The following is a 22,328-nucleotide window of genomic DNA, read 5'->3' as shown; positions in this document are numbered from 1 at the left end:
CTTTACAAACACTGCCAAACGATTACTCTGAGCAGACTTAAGAGTTCAATGGTTTGCGTGTCAACACTTCTTTCAAACTTGACGATTAATACCTTTAATCTAGAGTGAATTGCTAAGCCTTCTAGTTTCTTGACTTTATTTCAGGGCATAAGTCTCAGCTACAAATACACCTGGCCCTGGTTTCATTCATCGAGAGAAATATTGCTGTGATGTCTTGAAGTGAAATATTGTAGCCCATCCATACTCGTTGATTTAACTATCTGTCCTCATTAGAGCTTTTGTCCTCACACTTTCATCCATCCATCCATCCATCCTCAGACACAGACAGACAGAACGGCCATCGGCCATCCACTTCTGGCCACCTCCCCCCAATAGCCCACTTTTCCTATTGGTTTAATCCAGGCCTCACTAAGTACCACATGCCTCGGCCCTATTTATGCACATAAAATGAGTGAAGATTTTTTAATCAGTAACCTGACTAAACCCTGGGCTAAGGCTGTTCTGTAGATGGTAGGCCATCTTGCAAACATGCCAGTTAGGATTACGATTATTGGAGAGGAAACCACATTAGTATGGGCATATTTACCATCAAGTTAAATACATAGTTGTTACCCACAGGTATACACAGCTAAACAGGGAAATGTTCGGAGAGAAAAAAAAGCCTACTGGCAATACTAAAGCATTTATATTTTTTACGATACAGTAAAAGAATCTCAGAACCCTCAAGTTTATGTTCGACAACAGTTTATTTACAAATTCTTGCAACTAAACATTTTATTTCAAGTCTCCCCAAGTAAAGTTTACCCCTGATTTTATTAAAATAAAAATATACATAACAAAAGAATAACAGTGAGGATTGTTGATTGTGATATTGGGTGTAAATTGGCAGAGTGCAATAGTTTTAGGAAAGAGCCAATGTGAATATGCAGACGTGTTAAACACAATTGTTGGGAGGTGCATCTTGTTACGAAACCCTCCTTCCACAGTTAGGACCGAGATGCCAAACACTGGTTCACGACTTCCAACAAATGGGCATTTTCCAAAGCTGCAGCAACCCGCTCCTTGTCAGACAGCTGTTTATTCACTGTAAGAAGGGATGAAAATAAAAACACACTAAATTCTTGCTATCAAACAACTACGAACCTGGTCAAAACCAGGAAACATGGGTTAAACCGCCTTTCTAATGTTGGGTCGTACTCACACACGTTCAAGTAACGATATATACAAAACAAAGAGAACAACAGTTTAGTACACAATTTTATGTTTATCTATGTCGACAAACGCTGCACTCTTTTCTGCTTACATGTAACACTATTAAACATTTATAATAGTAACAATAGTCAAGTTAATTAGATACACTCCATTTGCAATAAGCATTACATTATTTGCCTGATTATTCTATATAATGCTTAATACAGCAGTCTCTTTTAAGGGATCTAAACGGATGTGTCAACACGAACCATTTTAATGGTATTCAATGTATCAACCTTGGAAGGATAAAAGAGTTGAGCCTATATAAATCTAAAAACTTGATCTGCAGACCATAACAGAGGTCAGCTGTGAATACTACAGAAACCTGTATGTATGCATTACGCAAATATTACCAGATTGGCCCAGCCATTTATGCTTTTGAAGTGAACCAATTAGTAGTTAGAAAAGAAAAAAAGATATACAATAGGTCACAAATTTTGTAGAGAGTCTGGATACTCAGGAGATGCAATAGGTTCCATTAAATAATAAGCGTGAGCTGACCATATGATCGTGAAAGTGAGCATAAATGCTGTGTCTGATTAAATTGTTTTTATACAGACCATACACCAATTTAAGCATTATTATGAAATTTCAAATGTGTATCTTATTACACCACAAACAAGACACGTTGATAATTCAACTGAAGTCATACACAACCGTTAACAGCATATTTCACAATTTTGGAGCAGTGATAAAGGTGAGTGACGACAAAGGAGTGGTGGGGGTGGGGATGAAAGAAGGATCAATTAAAACATATACCAGCTCTGCAACATGTGGACAATAACAGGGTTTTGGCCCCTGTTGCCACAACCCAGTCCCCTATGACACACACACCCACCCCTGCTTTTATATGCTTAGGCAATCGAGGCATTCCATAGCAGTGACACCTCCTTGGTACCAATATCATACATAGACCCTCAGCCTGTTCAATTACATAGTACCACCCAACCTAAATCCATCAAAAGCACAAACGCAGGTCTGCAATGGAACACTCAAATGTGTGGAGTCATCCTGGCTCACTAATAAACTTATGAGGTCACACTAATGGCAGACTGTATGCTACACCAATGCCAATAACAGTCTTTATTGTTTCATGATCTAAACAATGTTGGTGCTACTCACATTGCTTCCCTGTACAAAAGTAAATGAAACTAGATGGTGTCAACGTTGCAAATTCCAGTCAAAATGAAATCTCCATTGCTAAATTACTTTTAACTTCCTAGATTTATTAAGCTGCACAGGATATTTAAATTTGTACCTACAAATTTATTTGCGTTCCTGTCTTTCGATTGTGCAAATGAAGTAGATTATTCAATTGAACGGTTGCTGAATAAACTCAATAGGGAAAATGTTATTTGCCTGAAACCATCGGTTTGTAGTGTGATTTGTTGTAGGTTCAAGATGCTATGCACACTCTTCTCTTGCCATCTAGTATTGTGCCTGGAAAATTACAACTTGTTTTACTCAAAATCTATATTTTGGCTATAGACAAGACTCATCCATACAAGCCGACAATATATTTCGAGACAGACTTCACCTCACTATATTTTCTTCCCTAGTCTGACATTTGTATGCGTTCCTTTGAAATCTGTATGCAGGGGTGATCTTTGGCTTGCTCCTCCCAGGATGATTGCCATGAATCTACCACAAAAAGAGCAGCAAACAAGTTACTGCGGGTATGTAATATTTTCTATTTGCAGCATGTATCAATTTTCAGTTCCAGAAAGTGGTGGTCGGTGAGTGAAAGGAGAGGAATGGAACATGAGAGTTCGGAATACACTACAGACTCTTCCAGGTTGAATAGTCACTCAATAGTGTTTAGTGTAGACTCGTAAAGGACAGCGTTATCTCTCTGCATATACATAAGGAGTAAAATACCTAAATAAGCCATAATGGACCATAGATTGTGGTCCAAGTGGCCCCTGAAGTGGTCATTTTAAATGTGAATAACAAATATCTTCCCAACTTACTACCCAAAATGCCAAGCCTAATTTGATTGACTGTGCAAACACCACATACAACTTGCTTGTAGAATGAAAGGGCTTTGTGACACCAATCTAATGCAGGACTCCTCTTCTTATGCATGTGTTCCAAAGACAAGTGCATATCGGTGAATAAGAAAGGGAACTCAATGGTTTGATTAACATGAAAATTTGAAACAACCTTTGGGAAAAGCCTTCAAAATACACACATTAAATGTTTGTCTGCGTATTTGTAAATAAAATGAGGACTGTGGGATCGAAGGGTATTTATGCTCACCCTGGACTGTTTGTTACGCCTCTGAATTGTTTTACTGCACTTTCTGAAAGCCAGATGTTAAATGAAGACATTAGCCCGCACAGGTGGCAACGTCAACATTGAAATCATGACATTTTGTCTGACCTTATAAGATTGTCCCTGCAGGTAATGGCCGATTATCCTTTTGAGACAACTTGGACTGTGCACTTGTTTGGGTGCATGCCAACTTTCAAATGACAAAGACGCATCGTTCAGTACTCCAGCGTGGTTGATTAGGATACAAGTGTATACGCGTAGGAGTGATTTGTCCAAATAACCATGTATTACCCCGACACAAATAAATCACCTTCCTCGTTGCTGTCTGTTCAGCAAGCCGGCACCGCACTCTTACTTTAATTATTATTTATACCATAATTGTCAGGGTGTATTCTTAGAGTTTAAATGGAAAATTACGTTATTATTGCATTATGAAGTAGCTGCTTGCATCACGCTGCCTTCGTACTGCACTTAATGATTTTACCTGTTTATTAAAGTCTCCAAATAGAGATTTGTGTTTGTTAATCCTTTTAAATCCGCTTTTTTGATCCATTTACTTTTTTGAGCGATTGAACAACCATCTTCATGTGGGGTTAAAAAATTAGCATTTCACTTAACATCCAATCACAGCCCTCAGAGGAATTGGCGTCATCTAGTGTCCCTATGTAAGAGTATCCAAAGATAAGTCATCCTGGTGGACCGTGGATGATCTGATCCTTTTCACAGGAGGATTTAAGGTGTGTCTTTCTATGTATACAATTATGTTTTATTTGTACAAAACGAAACTAGCAAAAAGGCTGTGCATCACTGTCTGTGGTCAGAGGCAAGGATACAGCCAATGAGTCAATGGAGACTTAGCTGGTTTCTGGGAGCAGAATTGCACCGTCACTGCATCTTGATGAAGTGTTCTTTAAACGGTGCGTCTTTAATGCTTTCCTAAACTGGAGCAGGTGTGGGCATTCTTGATGGATCAGGGATGTGGTTCCCAATCCTGGGTGCATAAATGGCAAAAGACCTGTTGCCTTGTTTTTTTTCCTCGTTACCCTTCTTTGTCTGCAGTCTGCCAGTCGGATTTGGGGGGAGTGCAGCAGGCAGTGCTTAATTTGAGCCAGTGGGTTCCAGTGCTCGGCACCAGCACTTAAATGCCAACACTGGTGCTTATGACGGTCTGCCACATGGTGGCGCCGTTTATTAGTTCAATATACATTCAAAATGACTAATACCTGCCGCACCAAGCCATTCTTATATGTTTGGGGGCCTAGAATAGGTTGAATTGTCACACTTGTAAAAGTGTGATGTCAGTAATTGTGTTGTACTGGCAGGGGCAATGAGTGGTGCATGATTCCGTGGCCTCATGATGAGGGCCCTGGCACTTTGAAGAAAAAAAAAGAAAAAAAAAACGTACACAAATTAAGCACAATGTAAATGTGGCTGGTTTTGAAGATTGTGCAAGAGGAGCCAATACAGTTGCATCATGATGGATGTGATGTAGTCCTGTTTCTTCAGGCCCAGGAGAGATGTGCTGTGGCATGTTGGATCCGTGCGGGGAGGGGTGGGCAGGAGGAGGTGCTAGTGTGAAGTCTAAGACTATGGAGGATGAGGCTTGCACCATTCAGATGTGAGGGCACGTGGGCTTAAACAGCAATTCTGAAATTGCTTTCTGGGAGGAACAGATACGCTTTATTTAATAACATGCATCAGGCTGACTTTGCTTTTTTGGCAATGTCTTTCTGGAGGGTGTGGTTGGTGTCTGGTGAATTGAAGTGATATTCCAATGGGCGAAAGTGGGGTTTAAATACGGTACATGCCAAAGAGCCAGGTTTGGACTATTTTTTTTGTCTGTCGTTCTCAACAAATAACAGGAATTCTGTCTTTGAGGTTGAGCTTTCAAGTCCACACAAACACTTCTGTTCTGTGTTTGACCAACAAGGCCATTTACATTAAATTTCAAGCTGTATTATTCTTGCCATTCTTACAGAATATAAATGCAAGCAGCTAAGGTACTTTTAAAGCTGGGTTTCAAATTGAACCTTCTACGGAGAACTGTCCAGTACACAGCAGTCAGAGGGCTCTTCATCAGGTCTGTAAACTTTCCAAGTCTGAGCGTCTTGAGTAGGAGCGAATAACACTCGAGTCAATTTAAGTTAGTCTGAGCTGTGTTCTCTACATTCTGTACACCAGATTTGAATTGAATGGGTGCGGGAGAGGGGGTAAATAAAGATGTATGGTGATCCAGAAGATATCGCTCTGGAACTTTGAGATGATGCACCCTTGAGAACTAATTTAAACTAGACATGTTGGACGCTTTTGTACAAACTGAAACCACTTTAGGCACCCAAAAGGTGGGCTGAAACATTAGCAAATATTCACCCTTCAGAAATTGATAAATACAGACATTGAATGTTCAACATTACTGGCTTTCTTGAGGAACGTTTTCTTACCAATGTGTCTGCATATGCCCCACTGCCGTTTCTGTGGGCAATGAAGTTTCTTTTTCTCCACAGTTTTGAAGGAAGATTTTTCATTTATGAAGCTATTTTATTTGGTCTCTGCCAAATTTACAAAGCATTCTGCTGTCCCCAGGACATGAGTTGAAAATACCTCTTCATGCAGAGGGAAAATGCCAGTCTGGTGGACTTTAAGGGATAAGACTTCAAAACCAAACACTGAATCTTAGCCGATCCCAAGAGTCGAGCAACAATTTGCTCATGTTCACCTTCAAGGAAAGCTCATAGCCTTTTTTAGTAATCCGAAGGATGCCCGAAATGCTGTGCTTTTGCCAACATTTCTTTTAAAAGTGATAATCCAATAAGGTCAGAATTGAGCTCCTATCATTACGCTAGGCTAAGAATACTCAGCATCGTGGTCCTATAATAGACGGCCAGGTTGTAGCAAGACTCTTCTCAGGGCTACCGCAAGCTTGTTGGATATTCAAGGTTCTTCCTGGTCCAGATGTTTTCTCTAATGTATTTTGATGGAGCACAGAATACTTATTGGGAAGGGGAATAAAATAAGCACGGATAACATGAAAGAAGAGGAGAAATTGTAATCTCCTTCACTCGAAGTTCTCAGTTGTGAGATGTAGGAGCTCCTTCATCACTTCAAATTAGCTAAATAGTTTTGGATAATGTTACCATCTCTTTTGTGTGGTCATGTGAATGAATGGGCCTTTACATTTCTTTAGGCTTAAAAAGACATTCTGGCGAGAAGATGGAGACTTATTCTAAGTTTATGAATCTGGGAATATACTACTTCTGTAAACTTTCCCATTCTTTTGCTAGAATGCATAAAATCATTTTATGACAATAAGGTTCAGCTGATGAGCTACTCCACTTAAATGTTACTTCTCTGGATTGAATTTCAATACCCATTTTCTCATTTGTTACTACCTCAAAACTGTTTCACTCCTTGATGTATCCTTGGAAAATTAACAACTATTTTCCAAAAAGTAAAGGGATGGCTAACTTGTCGGGACACATTCTACAATGAACCTTGATTGTTTGTTAGTCTATTGTTGGTTACCATTTCATGATTAATTCTCAAATGGAAAGGTGCAGTGCACGATGCCAATGAATAGGAAAAGCCTCTGTAGGAATACTTTGGCATCTCTAGGATGGTCACTTGTGAACTTAACCTCTTCTGTGCCCATGACGAGATAGTCTCGTCATGGAGCACGGTTGCGCTGTGCCCATGACGAGACTATCTCGTCATGAACCCCGCCCACTAATGTAACGCCCGGCACAGGAGGGGGAAAGGGCGGGGCACTGAAGGGGTTAATATTGTATTTTGTAGAACACTGGAGGTAGGAAATCAATGAGTGGTCTTTTTTGATGGAGGTAAATTTGTTCTTGGTTTTGTCTACTCGAAATGCCAACTTCACACTGAGGAACTTTACCTGGACAGGCTCTGTGCAGCTGGCTGTCAAAATTTTGAATATATTATCTTAAAGGGGGAGGGTGGCATTTCCGAACTACGGTGCATTAGATGGCTCACGAGTCATTTGGGTGCACCATAAATAAAGGCTCTTTGAATCTTAACTGAGAGCACACAAAATGCTCTTCCTGAACACATAATAAGTAGAATCCACTCAGTTCAATATTCCAGCAAGTGGCAGAAATCAAGCGCAGAATCACCAGGATTCCACTTGGTCAGCAAAGCTATATCACATGTGCAGAGAACCTCGCACCCCTCCTGGACTACTAAACAGTTCGATAAAGTAGGCAGAATGTCAGCCAATCTAAACACTCTGTGACTGGCCACAAACCAACGTCAATTCTGGCTGGCACTGCAGAACTCCAGCAGGTGTCATACAACCTTACGGACCATCCTGCAATCAATTAGTTGGTTCTAGTTAGGGCTGCTAGAATTTGTTACAATGCCAAAATACTAAGCCAATGCAACTTTAGATGAGACTGTAGAACAAAGACCAATCGCTCTGAATGATACTACACAATTGCAGGCACATTTCAGTCTCTTAAGGGGCTAATGCCAAGCTGGAGAATGATTTAAAGTGATATCGCCTTAAGAGCGTTAACTATTCCTAACATTTGCCAGGAAGCAACGGGCTGGAAGAGTATCCTCTAGTCTTGACTGAGGTAAAAATCTTTCCTATGGGGCTGGGTGGAGATGCAGAACACCTTTTCTGATTTTTCTAGTTGACTGCACTTGCAGTATTATGTTCACAAATCATTGCAGATTAACATATCTGAGGGGGCTGAGGGATCATTTTGTTCAGAAAGAACTGCAGAGGACAGTCAGTATCTATTCTCATAATGTCACTACTGCATCTACTCCGTGCCTACATGTTTTGCATTCATCTCATGTACTATTTAGATCTTCCTCTCAAACATCTCCATCTGTCCCGCAACAGTTCTCACGAACAAGAAACCATAGCCAAAAAGCAAAACAGACGGATACCACTACCCCGATAAGCACTGACCATAATTATGCAAGGCTCTCACAATTGGGATGTCTATTCAAAGGAAAAGATGGGGAGTTTCGAGACAAATGCTGATCACAAATTGGGTGTTGAGAGTTGGCTTACACTGAAGACTAAAGGTAATACCGAGAGTAAGATGCCGGGCCGAAACCATACATGCGTCAGTGAGAGGTGTAAAATATCATTCAAAGCCATTTCTGAGAGAGGAAAGAGCTCCTGACTCACACAGGGCACCACCTCTCGAGGACCATAAACATCCCCACTCGGCGATGGAACAACATGTAGTATGCATCACAGTGATGCTTACTTGTTTTTATTCTTATGTTGCTCCTTTATTTCTCCAATCAAGATCTAGAATTCCTGTTCAGTTAAAATAATCTTTCTACTTGACCTGTGTTTATTACCTCAAGAATACAACATTTTCAATATATACAATAGCAAACAAAATACAGCTAATTCTCCCTCAACCAGTTCATTATTAACTAATGCAGGGAATAAATAGCTTTGTTTGTTTGTAACATTGCTCTCACTAAGTGATAGTGCTTTTCAACCAATTATTTTACTCATCTGAAATTCACTTTTTGGAACACCTTAGTGCTGAGAACTACAGTGAATGCAATTAAAGAAGACGATCAATAGAAAAGTTAAGTCTTAAAACCATTTAACTTTTAGGGAGACTGTTGAGTTTGCGAATTGTCTCTAGATACTGCTGAAACAACTGACGCAACAAGATTTCATAATAGGGAAAAATTTATAGGGTGTGGTGAATTATTCCACTCCGCCGGCAGAGTTTGCCGAGTTCTGCTTGAACGCGAAGCTCCATCAAAACCCCACCAACTGCCGCACGGAAGAGATTTTTCTCGCACACAAGTTGGCGATCGAGAATTTGCATCCCCTAGCGCGATTGTCGGTTGCTAGAATGCCTCCCGTAGAGATTTCACAACGCGGGTGGTCGCGGGCATTTGCGTTGAGAGAGCTGCAACTGGAGTATAAAATCTACTCAAGCAGCAAAAAAGCAGCAGCGCTCTCTGGCTCGCCGCATGGTGCTGTTCGCGCTAATTTTACAGCGAGGACAAACCTCCCGGCGCTAAAGATCAGTGCAAGCACCGCAGCATGCCATATTACGCCTGCTCGTGGAACTCCACAGAATTTTGTAACTCCGAGTTCCGCCCACCCCTAAAAATGTATAACACCACCAGAAGGTATCAATGAGCTACTGTGCCTGTCGCTAGTCTAGAGGAACCTTTTTCCTTTACATGCTGGGGCTGAAGCAGACAGCTTGGATCCTATCACAGTAGTTTAAAACAACATGAAGACTCTGGGCTGATGACGCATGTGGTATACGTTACAACAAACAAATGATGGACGGAATGCTGACAATGCAGACATTCTCCCCCAGTCAAGAGATCTGGGTTAAATCCATCGTTCTTTTGCCCACTACGCCACCCCAGTTCAGACATGGCCATATGCAAATCAGTCTTGACCCTGTGCCTCATGGGAACAGTCCAGCCCGAACTGCCAAGCCATGTCTTCCCTGGACCGGAATCAAGCATCCTAGGACCGGTTTCTGGCTATCAGCCGTCATCAGCCAGGATAGCTTGACTCCAGTGGCATGAAGAGCACGGGACCCACGTCTGGGCATACCCGTCCCACTTAGGGCGAAAAGCGTTACAACAAACAAATGATGGTCGGAATGCTGACAATGCAGACATTCTCCCCCAGTCAAGAGATCTGGGTTAAATCCATCGTTCTTTTGCCCACTACACCACCCCAGTTGGCTACTGGCCATGTCTAAACTGGGGTGGCGTAGTGGGCAAAAGAACGATGGATTTAACCCAGATCTCTTGACTGGGGGAGAATGTCTGCATTGTCAGCATTCCGTCCATCATTTGTTTGTTGTAACGCATGTGGTATACAGCACGCTGCCTTTCGACCACCTGACTCAATAAGCCATGGACAGGATCGCTACATTAATGTGGAAATAGTACGGGAACGTGTTCTTTTCAAGTAGAAATCACAGCCAATTATTAAATATTCCTTCTAGAACCCAATTTTTGACTCCTTCATTGATGCACTTAATATTTGTGATTCTAAGCAGTGCTATTCACATCAAAGCAATAAACCATTACAAAGTTTGAAATATTTAGCACGAAGCCATCAGAGTTGAAAACATGGAAGTAAAAGTCTGAGTTCGCTCGCAGTGAGTAAGCCTGCAGGTTACTGCGAGTATTGCAGGTTATAGCCCATAAAGGCTTGTATTCCAGTATAACTGGAGGGGTCATTTATTTCCCCTTAGGGAGCTATCTTTGTAAAAGAAGAACTTCTACGCTATTGCTATTCTATGACGGACACTGGTTTCATCTTTGTAAAACAAGAGTTTTGGAGCCCCCCTAAGCACAGGTGTTCGATGAGCAGAGCTTTGATGAAACAAAAGTGTGAGATTTTCAAAACGGAAGCTCCTGTTAGTTTGGGTTTAGCTGTAGAACAATTCTCCAGACAGTTTCAGCCCCACGCCGGCTGCCTACCTGCATGTTCTGAAGCATGGGTTCCCGGTGTTATGTGAACATCCACCTGGAAGGCAAACCAAAAGCACAAGCATATAAAGACACTCAAATTACAAAACAGTAAAAAAACTGTGAACATTTCACAAAAACATTGGACTGCAACAGACACCAACAAAACTCGCTAACAAATTTCACGAAAGTTTGGAAACTGAGCGTGACCCTCGAGCCACCGATTACTGCAATCTGAGGAGTAAACTGTAAAATACATATCTCCGGAATATTTCCTGCAATTATTCTTCCCTAACACGTGATTCATAATTCCCATAACAGCAGCAAGAAAGGTCATCTAAAAACACAACGTCCTGAAATAGGAAGTTGTTCACTTACAGGTGTAAACTGCACCAAGTTAACGGCTGCTTTTGATGAAATGTTGTCTTCTGCTGCCCTCTAGCGTACACTCTTATAATCGTGCCCTTATCGGATAGCAACTTGTGAATAGTTCGGAATGCTGTTTCTGGGTGTTTTTATCTCAAACTCCAGTCCCAAACCGATACTAGGTATCCCGCTTCAAGCCCTCTTTCCATGTCCCATTCAATGTCCCCCAATCAATCTTTCTTTCTAGGAATACTTTTTAAAATAGGGTAACATTCTGGAACAGACTTGAGACAGGTTTTAACAACCAATATTTATGTAGACAGTTGAAAACCTACATTTTTAGAAATATTCTGTAGCTGTCACCTTGCAAGACCTTCTCTTCAGGTTCAGCTAGGATACCTACTGGCAGATCCATTCTATCGCAATGCCCATTTTATTCATCCACTTATTCATTCAGGTCAAACGCATGAAAAAAGATGGTCCTGACAATCCGTGGGACCATTTGAGTTCCAATAAAATAGGTTTACATTTTCAACTGAAGGCCAGGTTGAATGTACCCACTAGTCACACTATTTTGTATCTGGAAGCAGATAGCATCCTGATCTGTGGCGAGGAGGGTGCGGTCTATGATTTGCAAGTGAGCTGCCTCGGTGGTGAAGCATGATCTGAAGCAGGATTAGGAGTCATGCTCGAGATGGCTGCTGTTGAGTTCTAGGAGCTGTGTGTAGGCTGCTTTTTTTGATTAGTGATGAAGAGTTAGTAGTTGGCGAGGTCATCAGATTCTAGTACAGGTTTCTGCAAGGGAGGATGCATCGGCCTATCTCAAGAGTTTTGGAAGAATACCTTGAGTGAGGGAGCCATTAACGATGCTGGAGTAATGACGAGAGAGTTTGCCCCGCGAGGACTTTGATGAACAATGAGAGTAAAATATCGGGCCCGATTCAGAAAGAAGGGTGGACAGTTACAGGCAGAAATCTCTGGCTGGACATCATTTTCCAACTTTCTGGAATTCACAAACGTTCACAGAAATACGCATGGAAAGCTGCATCAGCCGCAGGTTTCCACGCGTGCCTTTCAGAAGATCATACGATATTCCCAGCAGAAGCTGATTCCCACTGTAAGTGTTCTATGGTGCAGAACCCTGCACAGTGGAAATAAAAGCGCCCGTGACAACACTTTTTTTTGGTGTCCCCATGGAAAATATTTTTCATCATGGAGAAAGCCTTTCTTCCACACTCCCACCAAATCTAGGGGTGCTTCATTCCCATTCTCATTGTGGAACGGCATTAACACCAGCAGTTTGAGTAAAAGTCCTACCGTTTCCACGAAGGGTATTAAGCGGAGTTTGTGAAGGTTTGTGGGTGTTTAGACTTAGAAGTGTAACCATAAATTAGAACACCAATGTTCCCACTTTTGAATGGGATTACATTTGCACAGAACTCCACCTTTGTGGCCGAGATCTCCACACACGTGTTTAATGCTGTCAGGCGTAACACGGGTACATTTGGTAATAAACCTATGTTTACCACCAAATCTACCTTTGAAATTTGTGTACATCATTTTCATAGTAGGACACTGAGTGATTTGGTGAGAGTAAGAAGTTTAAAGGCTGGAGAGCACAGGAGAGGGTACAGGAAGAGAACCTTTTTTAGTACAGTGTGTGGTAAACGGTGAAAAATAAATATACAAACAATAAGTATGTCAAAATCAACACGCGTCTCTATGCTTATAAAACTACTGTGTTGTCACCATGCACTCTCTGGCTGTGAAGAATTATAGTCTACTTGAACTCAAAGATAACATATCTTATTGAAACTCGAATACTTCATGTGTCATATTTGTGGCGCTATACATACACAATGAGCCAAGAAATTTCAAGGATAGATCAAGTTTGTTTCCATCAACAAAACAAATGTAAAATATTCACCATACTCCTTGTATTAGGTCAACTTCAAAGTTTGTTTTAAATCAACAATATATCTTGAAAAGGTTTGCTTTACTCCTTAGTGAATTAAATCCCAGTTTCAACACCTTGAGATTAAAGTTTAAACTTTCGTTTTCGTCAGCAGTAGGATTTAAAGATACTTCTCTGTGATCCAACAGTCTAGTTACAATCACTCCTCAACAGAAAACGAGTCTCTAGTAAATGGGATTCAACATCCAAGTAGTAAATCCTGGCTGCATCAACATTGCAACATTATTATCAATGACGTCAATTACACAGGAAGCAATACCCAATAACCCAAGATAATTGGCATCTCTCTCGAAAAAGCAAGAGACCAGCCTGCTGGGAATTGTAGTTCCCCATCTATTATGAGCAGCACAGCATGTTGTCCATACACAGGCCACTACAACACACAATCGCACTAGTACTCTGCGATGACCACTGCTCCTACAGACTACAAGAAATCCACACGAACAGGCTTGACCCACCGCCTCCACGCGCATGAATCACACAGAGCAGTACACGGCACCTGCAGCTCCACTTCCTGACAGTGCCCACCACCTAAAGACCACTGTTTGGCAGCGAGCTCCTGGATTGTCAGGATATCGAACGTGAAAGTCTTTTAACAAGTGTGAAGCATAAAGGTTGGAAAGTTTCCATGGCTGCTCCTCATCAGCAAGCCCCTTTCAATCCACCACGTATTCTAACATTCCTCTTCTAATTCTTGCATCCAAAATTCTGTGAACGCATATTTGCTTTCCGAATTCAATTCCACTACCATACGATGTGAATCAAGAAGTGTCTTTGCAGAGCAAGGTTTTAACAAACATATTAAGAACTGGATGGGTTTTCATAAACTAAGACAACTTGAATTTAACAGGATTCACATTGTTAGAGCACAAACGAACCCACAAACTTGGGTTGACATTTAGAGGATTTATTCTAGTGCAAATTGTTTTGCAAGCAGCCACACCATCTCACTTACACAAACTGAGATGCAGAGCATCTCTAATGTTATGCATAAACTTATATGCCTCTTCAGCTTTTTCCAAAGCTGCTTATTTATATTTCTGAATGGCAAATAACTTGGCTAAATATTCTTGCACAGATGGAACCAATATAGACAGAATGATCGCGTGGAAATATAAGGGGAATCAAGACCTGCGTATAAAAGACAGGTGACATTCCAAAGATGTAAGCTCTGGGTTGTATGTTAACTCTGCCAACCACAGTCTTTATTCAATCTTTCCACCGGTCAGTCTGTTTGAGGATATTAACCAGCGGTCAGGAGAACGTTGTCTTCTTCCTTACATAGAAGATAACCAGATACATAAAATAAACTGAAACCCTCTATCAGTAATCAGCACCTATGGAATACCATGCAAACAAATATGCAGTGAAAATAATCTGTGCCAACTACTTGGATGAACATAAACTAAGCAAAGAAATGAAATGCCCAATCTTAGTCAAATGATACACAACTACGAAAATTACTGTACCACCATAGAATCTTGTGTATGTTAACAAAATCCATTGACACCAATATGTCAGAGTCTAGGAGGAACAAAGGTCTAAAAAAACACTAAAGGTTTACCAAGTTATCCTTTGATTTGAGCACAGAGTGTTTAATATCCGAATATAATCCCGGCCAACAAATATATGTTTAATGCTGACAAAGTCTTAGTAATTTTAGGATGCTAGGCCGTCTCAAAATCAAGATACCCTGCCCTTTCATGATATCGCAAGCAATCATTTTCATGTCTAATCGCTGGTTTCCTTTAACCAACTTGCCTCATCTACAGACTGACCTTCTGCATGTTCCTTAGTCAGAAATAAATCTTTATTAATCTAAGCAATGGAATGAGGGGTTACCTTTTGCGGTGAAATTAGTGGTGGATCTTTGGTCACCTGATTTACAATCAGGGTATATAATTTAGCACAAAATCATATTAGGAGAGAAACAGAGTGCATCTGAGTTACCTAGGAATAAGTGCTTGGGTTGCCTTAAAAAACTATGAATATCATGTATCTGTATGTACCTCTAAAGTGTGTTTTGTTCTAACAAATACTCCCTCTATTCTTCGAAAGATCTCGTGGGCTAAACGTTCCATACCATTAATGGTTTATCTGACCTCTGTTGGTGAAACGTTTGTGGAAAAGAAAGCTATTGCATAAACCTAGGCAGTCTTTGTATTTCTCTGGGACACCTCACACTGCACAAGATACATCGGTCTCACCAATGAAAGGACACTCCACGATATGATGGGAAGTTGCAACTACGGGGCACTAGAAAAAAACATTCCCTTAAAACACTAAATGCTTGATCTGCTTTGTTGATCAGGCAAAGGCTACTTCCTTTCTTAGTAACTTGGTCTTACTATTTAAAATAAAAAAATAAAAACGAATGAATCTACTAGAATAGTTGCCAAACACAAAAATCTCTGCATTTTCTTAACTAAAGTAGGTGTGGTATTTTCACCTGTCTGTAAGCCTTCGGGCGGAATAAGCAAGTTAACTTATTATTCCTTAATTCTCTTTCTGGTTAATACCCCAGGTAATTTGTTAAATTGATGCATACTTCTAACCAAAGACCCCTTACCTTTAAAACAGATACCACAACATTACCTCAAAAAGGGGAGGGTCTGGAGAATGGACTCAAATTAGGAAGCCTTGCAGGACGAGCAGACAAAATGGTCCTCCATGCAAACAGGACTGTCAAGGCATTAGTCTTTAATGAAAGCATGCACTGGTGCCCATGCCACAGCCTGGCAGACTTCCAGAACCAGCATTCCCCTTGCTAATGTAGTCGTAGTGGCCCTGGTGGAATGAGCCTGCAGGCCTTCATTGGGTTCTTTTTCAGCTAGCGTGTAACAGTTTTTAATGCAGTAGACTAACCACCTGGAAACTGCCTTGCCTTTCATGGCTGCACTGAACCCCACAACTGAGTGATGGTAGAAACGTGAACTACTTTTATGCTCAAACTGATGGAGCCTCGCATCTTCTCTCAAGAGGTATGATGGAGTGAAAATTTGTGTCAGGGTGATCAACTGACTGACCTGGAAGGGCGATATCTTTGGTATGAAGGTATACCAAGTCCTCCGCACCAATTATGTTTTGGTGGAAAAAAGTGACATGTAAAGGTTGCATGTGTGGCACAGAAGTGATGGCAATAAAGACTGTCTTGATGGTCAGAAGCCATAGAGAGTAACAATACAAAGTTAGGTCTGCAGAGGACCGAGGTGATGGACCCCACACCAGGCCACCAACCTATCCCATCACGCAGCGTAGATGAATTTCATGAACTGGCATCTGGCTGCAAGAATTACATAGGCCATGTCAGGCTGCAAGTCAAAAGAAGTCAACCGTCACTTCTCAATGTTCACGCATGAAGATGGAGAAGTCCTGAATAAAAATTTGGATGTGGGAACCTCCTCATGTTGCTGGAGCAGCAGGTCCTCCAGAAGTGGCAGCTGAATGAGAAGGCAAATGCTCAGGCTCATGAGGTCTTTGTACACTGTTGTGGCCCTGTCCGGGCAATTAATATGACTTGGGACTGGTCCGTCCTACCTTTTCTCACATGAGGTTGGCGAGGTAGAGGCGGGAACGTGTACATGGTTCAGGGGTAGATCAGTGCACACGACAATGCTTTCCACAGTTCAAGATCATCCTGTAGCTTATTAGTTCTAGTCAGTGACACTCTGATTTCCTCTGCTGTTGTCCTTTCTGTCACATCATGTATCCAGCTTTGGGTCTCCAGGAGTTTCAGGCTCAGTCAATGGATTGCCACTTGACACTTCGCAAACAGGAGAGAAAGCTGTATAAATCTCTTAATGATCTTATATTGAGCTTTTATGACATCAATACCTAGGAGACACGCTGGTGGAATCAGCGAATGACCTATGTTCCAAGTATCAAGTTACCACCTCCCCTCCCCCATAATCAGCAATTTAAATACACTCCTAGACCAGGTGATAATATATAGCTTCCTATGCACCACAATTGGGACATTGGCTTGGAATGTCAGGGTTTAAGTGGTGCCACTCTTCAGGTGTCATGTTTGTGCAGTGTATAGAGTCGAAAGAGCGTAAGCAAAATCTAGCATTGCTAGATACCTTTAAAAAATATATTTTTATCAGCAGTAGTTTGTCTCAATTGCGTGTCCAAAAAGGATTTGGTGTGCAGTTGGCATACTATTTCACACACAAGTGCAGAGGATGTTTGCGTGTGGTTTCTCGGATGGCTGCAAGTAGCTGTGTGATGATTACGCAGTCTGCCAGGATCAGTAGGTCCAGTATGTGTAATGCACCTGGTGCTATGTAAAGCACTCCGATACCCGATTCGGGTCACATTCGCGCTATATAAAACTCTGTAAAATAAAAACAAATAAAAATCATCCCAAAACTCACACATCACACCTTTCATGGCGTTATAATTCAAGTATCGCCCATTCAATACCTGAAAATGCGTCATGGCAGTTAAGAAAGGTCATTACTTCTGTCTCCCAGATGTCCGCTAGTATGAGGCAACCTCCCTTTTTGCATTCAGACATTATACATGTTGCAGTCCAGAAGGGCAAATTAGGGTATCCACCATCACGATAGTTCTTAGGCATATGGCTGCCCAATCACCTGTAGTATCTCTGCCATAGGAGTGCCGAGTCCCGTAATATAGGGGGGTGCCTTGTTCAGTGCATGTGGCAACATAAGGAGCTTTTGAGGCAGAAGTTCTTTCCCAGCGCAGCCCTGCAATAGCCTCCCATTTGTGCTGGCAGAAGTTTCGAACCAGCCAGCTGCAAATTGCTGCTCCTAGGCCAGGTAATACGCCTCCACCCCTGGAACCTGTATTCACCTCTTATGTGCATACTAGTGTGCCCATTTTTACACTACTCCTTTTCTTGGCCATTATAAATGTGTTTCTATGGTAGAGGAATCTCTCAATGTATTCTTAGGGTACCATGTAGAGGCTGCATTAAAAAAGGTGGAGAAACTGAGGTAATCATTTTAGAGACTGCAATGAGCCCAGCCACTGACAGAGGGGAGTTATGTCCAGAAATTCATAGAGCCTTGAATCAGTAGGCATGGCAGAAGAACCACAGGGTTTCACAGCTATAAAAGCAGATTGTCGGCGTATAGGGATAATAGGTGTTTCACAGTTCCCACTTCAATGGCCAGTCTGTCAGAGAGACCTGAGCCAACAGGGCAGTAGTTTGGAAACTAACACGTAGAACAGAGGGGACAGCGGACATCTCTACCGCATGCCGTTTTTCAACTCCCATTCCGCCAATATGAACAAATTTGTTTTCACCCTGGCGAGAAGGTTAGTGTATAGTAGCTCGGTCAGTGCTATGAATGCTGGGCCAACATTCATGGCCCTTAGTGTTGCAAAAATGTAATGTCAGGACAGTATGCCAAATGCTTTTTCAACATCCTGGGACATGAAGGCCACGTACGGTTCTGTAGCAGTTCCTTCTCCATTTTTTTCTTCGTTATATCTGCGCATAAGGTTTCAAACAGAGCTACGGCCTGAGGGTCTCCCAGGCAGTGTCTTGTTAGTGTGCAAGTTCACCATCCATATTCTGGATGTCCTTGTCCAGAGTCCTAATTATTGAAGTTACCCTTTGAGTTGGCAAATCCGCGGACCAGCACCTTAAGGGCATTCTTTTTTACTGCTCTGGTGCTGGCTGTATTGTCGTTCAAGTTAAAATACTATGCAACTGTCTCGCGCATGGTCTATTTGAATTCTGCATCATGTAAGGCTGGCACTGGCAGCCACCGCGTAGGTATAAGTATTCTATATGTAGCTATGGAGTAGGACACGCACACAGGAAAGTGGTCAGAGAGTGCTCTCCCCATATGAGTTACCTGCGTCACATACTGCGCTTGGCCTCTATCTGCCTATATGTAGTCTACTCTGGAGAATGTATGGCTGGGGGCCGTGTAGTGTGTGAACTCCCACTTCTGTTGGTTACTCTGTCTTCAGGTGTCCACAAAATTCAGGTCTTCCGTCTCTTGACAAAGCAAGATAGACATTCTAGGTTTATATGGTGGATTTGGGGGAGTTGCAATCTAGATCGCCGTGCACAAGACAGTTAAGGTGGCCTAGCTAGGTTAGTGGCATGCCTATATGTGGTGCGAGCATTTGTCCAAGACTGGGGAAATAACACACCATCATCTATGTTCTGGGCATACATTTTCACCAGTAGGCTTGGAGAAATCCATATGCCCACCCACTCACTCACGTGTGTACGGTAACTGACATGAAGGAAGCACTCATCCATTTACGTGTCTGTTTTTGTGCTTCCACCATCAGCAGATGTGTCTCTTGCAGGCAAGCCACTTGTACACCATGTCTGCGCAAATATTCTCACGCCCTGAATCTCTTGCAGTAGTGATTAAGGCCAGAACATTCCATGTTAGCAGTATGATCTCGTCCATTGACTATAGATTGGGGTGGGCAATCGTAGTGTCTCGAGGCGTCGCAAGTGTCTCAGCCTCTCTCCTACTGGGTCGCCTTGTGTGTGTCAACGAAGTGTAAGAATAAGAATTGCTGCATATGGGTGCCCTTGGGGGCGTCCAGGCCTCTACCTTCCAACCGGACAGTATATCCTTGCAGATACTGATGCGGCCAGTATTTGAGTAGGCAAGAACAATGCAAACAGTGCAAACTTGGAGAACAAAGAAAAGAAAACATACCAACAGGTAATAACCTTCATTGCATGGCAAGTAAAGAAAATTAACTCTTATGTTGATATATATGTTTGTTTTGCGTGGGGCGTAGCTCAAGATTCCACTGCTATTAGCAGGTCCCACTCATGTAGGGGGGGGGGGGAGGGGGGGGGGGGGAAAGTGGTAGTGCTAGTATGTAAGCCCCCATATGTACCTCAACTGAAGGCGGTATTTCAACCATTGTTCACAGAGTAATGGGCAGCGGAGTCAGCAGAATCAACGTTTCGTGTGGCAGGAGGGATTCAGTAACATACGTATGGCTTAACTGGACCCCCTGGGAAGTAGTGTGCCGCTTCACCTGCCGGTCTCTACCATCTGCAGTGCCACTACTTGTGCCCAACAAGTCCCAGGCTTGGGCAGCTCCATAAAGAAGTGCCCTTTACCCTTATCCAGGATTTTCAGTTTGGCCAGTTAGAACATCATGTTTTTCATGTTGCAGTGTTTGCATCGCCGCTTCGAAAGATTGCCAGAGTTTTTGTAAATACTGCTTCAAGTTCGGCAACAGCATGAGCTGTGCCTCTTTAATGTGCAGATTACCAGCTTTTCTTGCCACCTGCTGCAGTACATCTCAGTCCCTATAGTTAAGAAGGTGGAAGATGACTGTTCGTTTGAGACCCCAGCAGCAAGGGGCCCGATGGCCAGAATCTATTTCCCCGAGATAAAGCTCCAGACAGTCGCCTTATGCACGCTCTGGGAGTCCCACCAGGCGTGTGTTATTTCTGCATGACCTACACTCCGCGTCTTCCATGCGAAATTCTAGGGTTTTCATCCTGCATGAAAGGCTGTTACCTTGGTGGTGTCGCACAGATCTTGCACAGTATCTGCAACCTGTTGCACCATGTGCTTCACCCGATCCATGATTCCATGCAAATCAGCTCGAACTAGATTCAGGTTGATCGCCATCGCATCAACTTTGTATACCAGTGACGTACTTGTTAGCTGGACTGCCTTGAGCACGTCCAAAAAAGTGGGGCCATCAGTGTCATGATTCATGTCCTCCCGGCAGACTTCTTGAGGCACTGCTGCTCCTTTGGTCCCCTTCACCAGGGAGGTTACTTTTGTGGAGCCAGAACAGCTAAGTTTGCACCGGGCTTCACAGTGCTGAGCTTGCAAATGTTCTTGAAGCATGAGACAGCAAACTCTGTTGAGCCTTAGGGCTAAAGTATTTGTGGGGTTGGGGTCTCCATGCACAATGGTACCAGTCCATAATGGCCTTAGGGTGGAGGTACCCATGTGCCTCCCGGTGGTTCTCACCACCTCAGTCAGCCCCCCCCCCCCCCTGCAGGCCTCCTAGGCGCTCTCCATGTCAGTCCGGCATCGGGATCCCTCTTGCAGCCCCAACACCTGTTCACAATGAGGAGGGGGACCACCTAGACCACTCTCCACAAACTCACACTGTTCCGAGTGGCACCTACCGTCTGTGGTCAGCGACTACAGCTTCTCTTGGCCCCAGCTGCAATCATTCTCAGCAGGTTGCTATCTCTTGTTATGCAGTTCTACACTCTGTGGCAGCGGGGATACGCTCAGCCACACGTTCGCAGCCCAGCTCCAGTCCCTTCTGTCCAGCCGCTCACTGCACAGTTCTGGTGTAGTGAAGGCCTCAGGCCCCTCTGTCCAACAGCCGCTCAGCTCTCAAGCCGAGTGCAGTTCTCACCAAGGTCAAAAACAGCTGCCTCACATGGTCATTTTCCCTGGCCCTCGCAGCAGGTCAGCATTGTCCAGCAGGAACACACCCAGGGTCTCCTGTGCTGAAAAATGCTCAGATCCACAACAGCATAGGCCTCAGTCATATTCATCCAACAGCAGCTCTGGTGCGATTGCAACCCGGAGGAAGTTTTTACATCTCCATGTACCGAGTCTGTTTTTGGATATGAGGAGGCAAAAAAACAGAAGCAATGCCTTCGTTTGGGTGCAGATTTGTACAGGATATCCAGCCAGGCCAAGAGAGCTGCCGCACAGTACGTCTTTACAGCATGGTGACAAAGCCACGCCCCCTCCCAATGATCTTTTTGGAGGAAACACCATGGTGCAGGATCTTTGACACTGCATGCTTTTAACAGTGGTGAACAGATTTTGCCAGGCCATGGTTCACTGTTCAAGGAACCAGAGAATGGGGACACCACTTGTAGTGTGCAAGCTGGTGTCTGCTCAACTAATCTACTCTGGCATTCAGGGACCCAGCTAGGTGGCTGGCTACCAGAAATAACTTCTAACGGTGAAGCCACCTCCAGAGACGTACAGGTTCCTGGCACAGGATCCAGTGTTGTGTAGCTCTTAGGAGTCCCCCAGGACCTGCACGTTTTGTATGACCTAAA

The 22,328-nt window shown here is 42.9% G+C and overlaps 1 protein-coding gene across 1 annotated transcript in view; it reads right to left on the bottom strand.

The window, feature by feature from the left end:
• Window positions 1-727: 727 nt before the first annotated feature.
• Window positions 728-22,328, bottom strand: part of CIAO2B (cytosolic iron-sulfur assembly component 2B) — a 45,315-nt gene continuing 23,714 nt past the window's right edge. Inside the window, exons 4-5 of the mRNA XM_085613028.1 lie at window positions 10,990-11,035; window positions 728-1,084 (exon numbers count right to left, since the gene is read on the bottom strand). Of these exons, the coding sequence (XP_085469154.1) occupies window positions 987-1,084; window positions 10,990-11,035 (144 nt within the window). The 3' untranslated portion in view covers window positions 728-986. The remainder of the gene's footprint in view (window positions 1,085-10,989; window positions 11,036-22,328) is intronic.

Source organism: Triturus cristatus, chromosome 6 (assembly GCF_964204655.1).
Source record: "Triturus cristatus chromosome 6, aTriCri1.1, whole genome shotgun sequence".
NCBI classification, from domain to species: Eukaryota; Metazoa; Chordata; class Amphibia; order Caudata; family Salamandridae; genus Triturus; species Triturus cristatus.
This window is presented reverse-complemented; position numbering and strand designations above follow the sequence as displayed.